Below are 12,412 nucleotides of genomic sequence, written 5' to 3' on the forward strand. Positions count from 1 at the left end.
TTGGTAAGATAGCATAAAAATAAACAAAATAACCTATTGAGAAGTACATGCAACTTCTTTCTTTCTTGTTCTCTGCATTTTTCTATGTACCATGTGTAAGACTCAAAAATGAATAACTCTCTGCTAGTTTGTCTTTATTTTTAGGCACTAAGTTATTATTTCATATATGTATAAATTCCTGGGGAAAATGTAGTTTTTTGGCTAAGAACTCTGTGAATGTGGATAAATATTGTTAGTGGAGTTAAAACAAGTGGTACAGATGTGCTTTACATTTTCCTTTTTTATTCACATTAGCTTTAACAAGTTCCAGCTATATCTTACAGTATAAATTTGTTGAGATACAATTGTTATTGTAAATAGGAATTTTTACATTTATTAGGAATAAAGAAAATTACAGAAAAGTGCTTAATATCTGTTAAGCTATAATTGTAAGACTAGAACTTTATTTTTATGACCTGTGTTCGGAGCAAAACCATGCTGAAGAAAAAATGTATTGGTTCTCAGGTGGGACTTAGGCAACTGGGTGAAACTTGCCGTATTGCTCCAACAGTTGGCCTCAGAAATGATTCTCTTTTCCTGATCAAGACATTAGTTAAGTCCTATCATGTGGTTTTATTGTTTTTGTTGTTTAGCCTTTTTCCATTGTTCAATACGTATTTCTGAAAATCAGGGCGCTGGTATATCAGGCCCTGGCTATCACCTGTGCTTTGTGTGTTAGCCTTGTGACTCTGCTAAGAAGCATTCCAGTGTGTGGAGATGATGAACTGCTAGCAGCTGCTTTCAGCTATTACTGGGTTCTGCCACTTTCTCAGACACCATGGCTTCAGCTGTCTAGTAAAAGTTGAACAGCTGTTCGCCACATAGACCAGACTATGAAAATATGAAAGACCCATTGACTTAAAGTTGTTGTTTAACAGAGAGCTGAAATTACAGGAAGAATGATGTAACTTTAACCCTACTCACGCTCTTGGCACAGTTTTACTGAAATTATCAGTATTATTCTTTCACTTTCTCATCTGAGGTGCTGTATCAGCCCGTACTATATGTTCCCACTTCCTCTGCTCTTCTGCCCAGAAAGAGAGCTTGAGAGTGTCCTTTGGTTTTTATTAACACTTGGTTGGAAAGCAGGCAGCAGAGGAGCTCAGCATCTCTAAAGGGATGTCACTAAAATGGAGAATCAGAGTCTTAGACCTATTTTTTTTTTTTCAAAAAATAATGGTCCAGTGGAATCTCAGATTCCCCCCTCCATCTTTAGTTGATGTTTAATGGATAATATTCTCTTTTCCCCTTTAATTCAGTGATTAATGAAAATCTATGGACTGTTGAATTGTATAATGAAGGTATTAATAGACTTCTTTTTCAATTTAGCCATCTAATTAAAGAAAAATACTTTCATATACCCCTGCTGAAATAGCAAATCAAAGACTGATTTTGTACAGGTGTGTCTCCTTCCCATCTTCTATATCTAGTGTTTCCTTGGTATCAACACGCACACACACACTCACACACTTACACTCACATACCCCAAATTGGCAGGGATGAAAAGAGGAAAAAAGGAAATCAGCACTATGTGATAAAGCATTCACAGTTGAAGGGAAAATGAAAAAGATGGAACAAAACAGAGCTCATATATAATGTGGAAATTGATGTGTTCCTTGTGTAGCAGTGGCCTATTTTCTAGAGTAAAAAATCCTGCCCACTACCATATTTCCCTGAAAATAAGACCTAACTGGAAAATAAGCCCTAGCATGATTTTTCAAAATGCTCATAATATAAGCTCTAACCCAAAAATAAGCCCCAGTTGAGATCATCAGCCAGACGGATACATTTAGTACGTCCGTTGCAACACACGATGGACGTATTAAATAATAATAATATTAATATGTAATTAAATATAAATAAATAATATTATTGACATTAATACTTAAATGATAATATAAATTATAATTAAGTATTTGTAAATACCCAAGTGGGAGCCTTTGGACGAGAGGTAAACGCCTGTGTAAACAGATGAACTTGAGACTTATTGCCGAATGACCAATTAGAGTACAGACACAATGCATGAATAACATGCACACTTGATAACGAATGGACGTGGTTGTGTCTAATATGAATCTTCATAATTCAATACGTCATTTGTTGTAACAGACATACTTAATGCACTCGTGAAAATTTCTGAATTTTGGTGCCTGCAATTTTTCGTCACTTTTGTGTGGACCATCATTCTTACTGTCATCATTTTTGTTGCCACTCCTGTCTCGTAAGTCTTCAGTTAACACTTGATTTAATGGTAGATTTAAAGGGAATAATATTTTGAACCCCAGACAAGATGAGTGTAAAAAGAAAGAGCTATTCCATCGAGTACAAGAAAGGAATCGTGGAGGACTCCTGGGGCAAGAATCTTATGGCTTTCTACAAAGAGAAGAAGTTGGATCTCCGAATGGTCTGAAAATGGCGAGCAGAGTACGATAACCTCAGTCAACAGGTGGACAACGGAAATGCTAAGAAGTGCAAGTGTGGATCAGGTCGACAACCATTATTTCCTGAGCTGGAAGACATCACCTATGAATGGATTGCTGACAGGAGAGCAAAGGCTTTGGTTGTGCACAGGGCTGATATTCAAGCATTTGCCCTTGCAATGGCGCCACAGTTAGAAATATCCCCAGAAGAATTCAAAGCATCACAGCACTGGCTGGACGGCTTCCTAAGATCGACAGCATTGTTTAAGCTGGAAGATACTGAAGTTATTAAATGTGCACTTGCATTCAAGTCCTTGGTTGATGGCATCAACTTTTCCAAATACCAACTCTCCAACATGATTGCTATGGATGAAACTGCAGTGTCTATGGGCCAAGGATCTCAAATGACAATTGATCAGAGGGGTACCTCATCAATCTACATTCCCTCCACTGGTTATGAAAGTGCACGTGTTACCTGTATTTTGGCAATTCGTCTGGATGGAAAGAAAGCCCCACATCTAATCATCACTAAGGGCAAGAAAGATAAGGTTGAACGTGTTTCAGGCATTTATGTCTTTGAAACCGAAAAGACATAAATAACTGCTTGTGGTGCACACAAACAGTTATAAGGAAGTGGGTCGATTTAATGCTGCCATTTGTTTTGTGAGGTGGCCAAAGAGGTCTGCCAGTCTGGGATTCAGCCAGCATTCACTGCGCTAAAGACATGAAGGACTTCCTTGCAGAGAGAACAATAGATCAAATAATGATTCCCGCAGGAATGACTGCCTATCTCCAGACTCTTGATATTGCAATAAACAAGCCATTCAATGACCACTTGCGCATGGAAATCAATGACTACACTGAAAATAGAATGGAGAGAAATCAGCGTGGAAACTGTGAAGCCTCGCCTGCAGGAGGTCGTGACTTGGGTGAAGAATTCATGGGATAAAATCACTGACAGCTGTATTGCCAATGCACTACAAGCAGGTTGTGGACAAGAAGTGCTCATTTAAGGAGAGTTCTATTGCTGGACATGAGAGATTGGGGCCAGTGGTTCTACGGGAAATGGAGTCGCAAGAAATTCAAGCCGGAATTCGGGGTTTGGAGAGTTATGACGATGTTCCAGAAGAAGGTGACATGACTGCATTTGAATAAATGTAGATTTTTGTACATGAATAAATGCAGATTGTTATACATGAATAAATGTAGATTGTTATACATGAAAAAATAAGGCATCACCTGAAAATAAGCCCTAATGTGTCTTTTGGAGCAAAAACTAATACAATACCTGGTCTTATTTTGGGGCAAATACGGTATGTGCTCTCCACACTTGCTCTATCCCTTATGCTTTGTCAGTCAGACTGAGCACAGGCCTTCTAAGAACAGATACACAAGTGCAGAACCCACACAGGCAACTTCTAAGGTAATCATCATTTTTGCTTAAATCCCACTTATTTTCCATGGGAACTTTTCAGGCCAAGAACATACATTTCTACTTACAGAATGTTTATGAAGAAGCTTCTGAATGATATTGTGTCACTTAGAATGCTTTAGGCTAAAAGAAGGAGAAACTCTTGTCTGGACTAGCTTAAATAATAAGGGGATTGGTTATCTTGTAGAACAGGGAGCCTATAGCAGAGCCAATGCCTGGACCAGTATGTCAGGACTCCTGCTCTACCTCTTTGCCGTTCTTCCTCAGGCTTGTGGAAGACAGCAGTTCAAGGTACCACATGCAGGCATAACAATGTCCAATAAAAGAAAAAGGACCATCTTTTTCTTGTCTTTTAAAGAATTTTTTTCCAGAAGCCTCTTAAACAGATTTGCCTCATGACTCATGGGTCAGCATTGGCCCTAACACAGATGGTCACAGCAGACCTGGGACCACCATGTTTATCTTAGACATCAGGATTTATCCTGAGAGCTAAGAATGTAATTACTCTTCCTGGTTCACACTAGGAAATGATAGACACACATACCCCTTGTGAACAAAATCAGATCTGTAGCAGCAAAGCAGAAGAGAAAAATGGCTGTGTCTATTACAGTTGTCATTTGGGAAAAGACACGAGTGTTTGAGTTAAGAGAATGTGTTCACTAAGGGAACTTGGAGAGCAGACAATCAAAACTATGTTTTGAGTTTCTCTATCTCCTTCTGGAATATAAATGAATAAAAGTTTAATGACTGCACTACTCAATAGCAATCTTCCGAACAGCCACATAAAAATAAAGAGAGGAGATAGGAAAGAAAGGATTCCTCAGTTTTACCAGTTTAATCAATGAGATATTTTTGTCATCTGTCAGTGTGCCTGGTCTTAAAGCAATTATCTGATGTCAGCAAGTTTTCAGTTTAGTTGAGAAAATAAGATAAATACATAAAAATAGAACCATCAAAATTCGCTCTAAAGTAACATGCTTAGGATAGACTTCATGAAAAGAGTAGTATATACAAAGGAGAAAGAGCTCTCTGTGTATAAAGGCGAAAGCGTAACAAAGGTCCGGATATAAGAAAGTGAGTGACCTGTTCATCCAGAGCCAGTGAGATGGTTGATTATAAATTCATCATGTAAGGACATGTGACACACCAAGATGGAAAGGTTTGTTGGGGCCAGATTGCTGAAAGCAAAGCATTAAATGCTGCCTTAAGGATTATCCAGCCTTTCCCAAGCATTGGGGAATCTCATGAAAGTTTGAATGTGGGGTGAGATTACAAAGGGAAACAACTAACAAAATAAGAAAATGCATGGTAAATGGTCCTAAGAATTTCTCTCAGCTACATGGAATGTTAGGATCTCTTCTCTAAATTTATTAACCAGTTTGATTAGGTAAATACTAAGTCCCACTCAGAATAAGAACATATCAGAAACACTGGATGAGTTTTAGATTTAGTAATCAAAGAAAGCCTTTCCAGATTTTCTAGCCAAATAATTTGATTCTGTTATCCAAGTCACCCAGCTAGCTTGTTTTCTGGAAATGGTCAATAAATTTTAATATCAAGTAGGTTTATTATAATCCTTCTTGAATTAGAACTAGTTTTTTTTCTGTAAGCCCAGGGTACTTACAGAAATTGTTAGCTACGAGATAGTTGAAAGCTTGTGCCTGTCTAACAGAAGGAGGTGTAAACCCAAAACCTCTATATATGTCTACCACCAGATAACAGGTAGCATGGAAGGAGTGTGGGGTGGGGAGAATATCCTATTCTCTAGGAAACCTCTGAGGTTTCCAGCCTTTGCTCTTTTGTTTTTCTATATTTGTGCAATGATGCTACAATTAGTGATTATAAGCTAGAGATACCAATTCTATGTATCCTTTTTCTTCATTGATTACACGATAGAGCTACCATCAGGAAGAAATAATAATGTTCCATAGTCAAAAAGACCTTTAGGCTCATGAAGTAAGTGCTTTCTTTTACCTCGTTGGTTGGCCTTGTGAGGCAGATTGAAAAATGAATGAATGAATGAATGAATGAATGAATGAATGAGTGCCTATATTATAGTCAGGGCTTATAAAATAAATTGATAGTACAGAACAACAAGAACAACAAGAATTAGTTTCACTAATTCCCAGTATTCACTAAACTTCCATGCCCCCCCTTTGAGTTTTGCCAGCCATAGGCTTCATATCTGCCAAAATAACTCTTAACTGCCCAGCCACCCCCTTTGTCACCAATAGCGTGAATTCTTGAAATGACCGAGTGGGGTTGTAGGAAGTAAGTCCATGAAATACAACTTGGCATTTGTATGACATTAAAACAGAAATCAGTGATTTAACCATGGTGATATTTTGTTTTAACCAATTACGTTACTTACAGTGGGCAGCCCCATCTAAAATAAAAACAAACTGGGTTTGAGTATATGTGTACTTTTCCATTTTAATGAATTGCATTTTGGACATAGACTTTAGTATCGTTTCTTCATATTACTATCAAAAACTAATATAGGTAGTTTCTTACCTGAGTAATTCAGTACACGCATCTCATTCCTCAATACTAAGCTAGTGAAGAAACAGCAAAAATTGCCTGTTTTGCAAAGAAGATGTATTCTAACAATTCTGACGTGTTTAAACGTAAAACTTGTATTACTGTTCCACACAAATTAAGAAATTTGATGATCAGCCTCCTATCAGGCTGATCATTCAAGGGGGTTGGGAAAGATGGAGTATAATTATTGAAAATAAAATATTGTAAACATTAAGGAAACTATTTTTAAAATGATTTAGAGTCTTTTTCGAAATAGATTATGATTAACGTCTTACCCACATAAGAATTAATAATTCTGCATCAGTGCTATGAAAGTACTAATGTATTGAAATCAGTGGTAAAGTGTTGGCTGATTATTTTTATATGAATTCTTCGTATACTCAGTTACTGGGGTTTTCTGGTTGCTAAATTCTATTTGTTAATTATAAAATTAATCCACAAGCTTCTGTTTCAATGAGCAGTTTTAGATTGTCCTTAATTTGTGCAGTTGAATTGTAATTACATTTGTATGTCTAACAGGAAGCCTTTATTGGTCCTCAAAATAATTTGTAATTTACTTATAGGTAAAAAATAAAAAATGGTTAGCTGATGCAGCACATACATACTTTTTCTTACAATTTTAATATTTAAGATTTTTCTTTATAATCATAACAGTATGCCTATGATTAATTGTGAAATATAATCAGGTTATTAAGAATCTATGTATCCAAATTTTCAACTTGCAAAATATATATGATTGATGGGAATGCAATTACTAGGTTATTCAGCTAAAGTGAATTATAATAGTTCCAATTTACCGTAAGTATTTGGTTTCCTAAATGTGGCAAATTAACCTGTAACAGCAGGCTCCAGTAGGACATGTTTAAAATTAATTTAGCAACAAGTGTGACAAATTAAGCAGACCTTCAACTTCTCCAACTTCAGATTTCTAATATAATACAGGTTGTCACTAAAGCTGTTATTAAGAACAATAATATATATATTTATTGAATGGTTCATTATTTTCTGGAAAAAACTTATTTTACAAGGCACAATCATGAAATAGTTAAGATATTTCATCAATTGTTCTTTTTCCTTTAAAACTATTTTGGCATGACCATTGAAACACTATATTGCTCCCCAACGTATGGATGAATTAATTCCTTTATTTTTCTTACTTTTTTTTCTTTTTATTTCTACTCTGAGCATGTATCCTTCCTTTTTCTATCTTCAGTTTTTATTATATTGCTACTTTTCTAAAGTTGAAGAATAGTGTAAATTTAATATAATTTTTATAATGATATTTTCCCAATTACATAATGTGTTTTGGTGCAAATTATGTTGGGAAACTTTTTAACATATAATCCTAAATGCCTTTGCAATCACTTGAAATTGGTATGTTTGTGCATTACTAAAGGCACAAGTTAATATGACCCTTTGGGAAACAGTTGGGCCTTATGAATTAAGGATCATAAATATGTTCATACCTTTTAATTCAGAATGTTACTTATCCTCATGACACATTCCCAAAAAGAAAAAAAAACAGTAATATTTGCCATTCATAGTATAATAATATTCATTTACTATTCATAGTAGTCACTTGAAAGCAACCAAAATATCCAGCAGTGAGGTTATGGTGATTTAAAAAATTGTGATCTAGAGAATCAGGTAAATATTAGCATAATCATTAATAGCATTGTCTTAAAGACTATGTAAAACTATGGGGGGGGGCAGAATTTTAAATTATGTATACTTTTAAGTACATTTTCTCAAGATATGCGTGCACATTGGCAAAGTCTGAAGAATATGCATATACAAAAGTAGTTATGTTTTTAAGTATAGTTATTGTCTCAACTTCCTACACTGTTGTATTAATAATGAAAAAGATTTTTTTTTTAATGTGTTGAACTTGTAAGTAGCCAATACTATGCTGAAGGCCGAAGAAAACTTTTCATATAAACTTAACGTACGGTTACTAAATGACTTTGTCCTTTCCTTCAGAACATTATCCAGATACCAGAGCTAACCAAGGTGTGTGGGTGCTTTGGGGTTTTGTTTTAACAGGTACCAGTCAATGGCCCAGACCTGGAGGGCAAGCTCCTTCATCCCCAAGCTATGAAAACTCACTCCACTCCCTGGTAAGAGCCTCTTAGAAATATATAGGTCACTTTTATCTGATAGTATGCAGTTCTTTTTTTTTTTTTTCTTTCAGTAAATCTTTGAGTAACAATGAAAAAACAGTAGGATAGCATTACACAAATTCTTTGCTAACAAATGGCCTGATTTAGTTGAACAATATAAGACACATTGGGTGTGCCTTTTGCCATTTGCTCTTTGGGATATCAGGCTTCTGGTCTAAGGGCAGCTGGTGTTAAAATAGCATTATGGGTTTTTTGTTCCTTTGAAAAATCTAGGGCTTAATTTTTCTATACTTTTACATTCATTTACATATAAAAGGAAACTAAACACATGCACACCAAGTAAAAACAAGAAAACTAGTCCAGCAATACAAAATGGTTGTATTTTACTTTCTCATGATGTATAGTTTATTACATTTCCATTAAAATTTTTAAATGGAATAGTCATCTTTTTCATGAAGAATGGTATTTCACCATGTTTTCTTTTTTAAAATGTATTGCACAAATTGTACAAGTAAAACGTTATTTAACAAACAAGGCAGTAGAATAAAGGAGCTTGTCTAGGTATTGAGCGTGAAGAATTTGTGGTTGAATGTTAACTACTATTGGTTTTCTATGCTTACCACATAAAATATTATAAAAGCAAAATAAGAATGACTTGATGGAATGCTAAGTCATACTATCATTCAGTAATTCCAGGTTGCAAATAGAAAAGTTCTTTTTCTGTGACTAACAGAACATTTTAAATTAAAGGAAAGTTTTCTTCTCTCATATTTTGCAAGCATATATAAGCAATTTGTGCTATTTAGATGCTAACCTTATAACTTCGCTGTTAAATCTCAGCCTTCTCATACCTTAATACAAGTAGATCTCTCAGGTCTCCGCGTTCACTTTACTAACATGTTATGCTGACATGCACATAAGCTATTTCCTCATCTCTTTTGGAGTTAATCTTAACCTGTGCTTTGCCTCCTGTTCTGTCTTGACTTTGCCAGAAAAATCGAGTTGAGCAGCAACTTCACGAGCATTTGCAAGATGCAATGTCCTTCTTAAAGGATGTCTGTGAGGTACTATTTCTTTTAGATGGTGCCTTTTTGTGTTTCAATTAATTATACTTCCTATTATCCATTTAAAATCTTCAATCCTGTACAAACTCCAAAGTCTTTTAAAATCAAACAATGACTGTTTCCGTTTTGTAACAGTATATAAGAAGAGACTTTTGTTCTCTTCTGTTGTTGAGAATGATTCTTTTTAAAAGAGCTCTACTGGCATGTGCTTTTGATTTTAAAAATGCTAATATGTTTGTGTATGGGGCATGTATGTATCCACAGAGAGACAATATCATTTCCTCAGTTTTGTGAAAGAGCATATTTGGGTATGTTCACTATTTTAGATAGGTATGCATTATTCACTTAAAATTGCACTTAAACTTGATGGATTTGAGAATGCATCCCTAAATTGCCCTCATTTCAAAGATCAGTATTAAACTACAGGTTTTCTTCTTTTATTACCAATAGCTGAGTATCAGACACAGTACAGTAGCCTTCATCTTTTGTAGAAGCTAAAAGAAAGAACCTCATGGTAGATGGGTAGATTTGTTTCTGAAGCTTTGTTAATTTAGCACAGTCTACTTTCTTTGATTGTTGACTTGTAGTATAGGTAGTTGCTTTTGAAGCTACTTGTTACTACATTTCACTTGCTGTCTTCCATATATCCCAAAGTAGGCAACGTAGCAGTTTAATGAATTTAACAGATACCAGCAATAACGTCCGTGTTTCTTTTTTTTAATCCCTCCAGCAATCTCGAATGGAAGATCGTTTAGACAGACTGGATGATGCTATCCATGTGCTGCGGAATCATGCCGTGGGACCTTCCACCAGTTTGCCTGCTGGTCACAGTGATATACACAGTTTATTGGGACCATCCCACAATGCACCGATTGGAAGCCTCAATTCAAACTATGGTGGATCGAGCCTTGTTCCCAGCAGTCGGTCTGCTCCAATGGTAAAATAGTGCTCACCTGTTTGTAATAATCTTTAAAGCCTATGGTCCTAAATGTTTTTCATGAAATTTTTCGGGGAAAGTGTCCTTTTTGAAGGGAAGGTAGAGTGGCTTTTAAGAATTTACGGTGTTGGGCAGGGTCATTGGCTGAGCATTGGTCCTTAAAATCCTGCTATGATCATGTGCAAAAAGCAGAAACTTTCTATAGAGAAATGCATTTGAGCTTAAACTTGGATTTTTTTCCCCAGATGCATAGTAATGAGCAGAACAGTTTTGCCTTGAAATAGTGTATAGGAAGTGTGAATAGCAAAGGCAGCAAAGCAAGACTGGGTTTCAAGGGTTTTGGTCTAGCAAAGCTGTTTGTTATAGTTTGGAACTAGCCTTCAACAGCAGAAGGAATGTGGAATTATTTGTACAGTCCAAATTCAAGCTTTACTCCCAAATGAAGAAAAAATGTTGGGGCTGTTTTAAGAATGGCTATAATTTAAGTGACAATGAAAGCAAACAATTTTAGATTAATCCCCAAAGAGAATAAAATAATTCAGTCCATCTTTTTAAAGACATGGTAATTCTTTAGAGGGAAAAATGTAAAATTCTGTAGCTACGCATCAAAAATTCTATGTTGAATGTCTTACATTATTTTTTTATCCAGATTGTCTTTTAAAGGAATGAAGCTCCTTTTGAACTTGCTATTTAACTGATACCATGTGTTTGCATGTTTATGGCATGGTTTTTAAGATTCATTGCATGTTGTGAAATATTCTCCTAAGAAACAGATTTCTAGCTGTAAGCCATGTGATCAAGGCTAAAACTCACCTATCATCAAAATAATTAGGTGCCCCAAATGCTGACAGCTTGTGTTCTGTAAAATAGGATTGTTTCCAGATTTTCACATTCACATGTCAGACAGCCATTTATACTCATTTCGGAGCTGCTGAAGTAAACCCGGTTTCCTGAGAACAGCGTAGTCAGCAATGTGGGTGACACTAGATGCCTACATATCTTAACAACCAGTTTTTGCTTTTGGTTTTGGTTTTTTAATGTCAATAAATCTTGAAATTCAGCATTCTTTAAAATTAATTTTTGTTGCTATTGATAAGCTATGTGTGAACATTTGTAGATTGTTAACCTCATAGAAGTAGGGAGTTTAGTTATCACTGTTAGTAGTAGTAGTAATAAAGTAATTTTAATAGAATAACACTACAGCGTTTGTTACAAATTCAAATGTAGAATATAAGACTATCATTTTATTGAAATACTATTTACCCTTTAGAAGAATGACTTGAAAATCAGTATACTTGAATCCCAAGTTTCTCTTACTACAACATTTGCAGTTCTTATTCCTCAACTCTTACTCATTTTTAATTCTTCACTGTATATGGTTTACTGTTCTTATTTATCTGCTACAATATTTGATATATCTCTGGTTCCTCCCAAGTGGCTGTGTTCCAATAAAACTTTATTTACAAAAAAAAAAGATTCCTTTATTTGTATAAAATGGAACTTACTTATATCTTTGGGAGGTTGTTTTTACCAACTTGGGTATCGGTTGGGAAAGAAATTTTTCAAAATCCAATCCTCCAAAACCATGTAGAAACCTAGCACGTTTTTAAAAGAGAGGGAAAAATTGTTTCATTAGATAACTGCCCTGAAGCTTTTAATTAAGAACGTAGCTCACATTATATCCTCTAGGAATATAATTCCTACTTCAGAGCATTTACGAAAGGGCCGCCGCAGATATTCTTTAAAAGGGAAAAGAATTCCAAGTAGTCTAGAAGAAAACGTCTTAAACATAAGGTGAGCCGGGCTTCACCTGAGCAGTAGCATGAATGCCACAGCGTCGAGCCAAGCTATTACCTGGT

At 35.4% G+C, this 12,412-nt stretch overlaps 1 protein-coding gene across 6 annotated transcripts in view; it reads left to right on the plus strand.

Annotated features, from left to right (window-relative positions):
• TCF12 (transcription factor 12) overlaps positions 1 to 12,412 on the plus strand; it is an 82,613-nt gene that overhangs the window by 49,532 nt on the left and 20,669 nt on the right. For 3 of the 6 annotated variants that reach the window (XM_081049318.1, XM_081049315.1, XM_081049314.1), the window contains 3 exons: positions 8,476 to 8,549; positions 9,545 to 9,616; positions 10,347 to 10,553. In XM_081049318.1, coding sequence (XP_080905444.1) covers positions 8,476 to 8,549; positions 9,545 to 9,616; positions 10,347 to 10,553 — 353 coding nt within the window. The remainder of the gene's footprint in view (positions 1 to 8,475; positions 8,550 to 9,544; positions 9,617 to 10,346; positions 10,554 to 12,412) is intronic. The other 3 variants (XM_081049319.1, XM_081049316.1, XM_081049317.1) reach the window with 1 other exon arrangement.

The sequence above is a fragment of the Rhinolophus hipposideros genome, assembly GCF_964194185.1.
Source record: "Rhinolophus hipposideros genome assembly, chromosome: 5".
NCBI classification, from domain to species: domain Eukaryota; kingdom Metazoa; phylum Chordata; class Mammalia; order Chiroptera; family Rhinolophidae; genus Rhinolophus; species Rhinolophus hipposideros.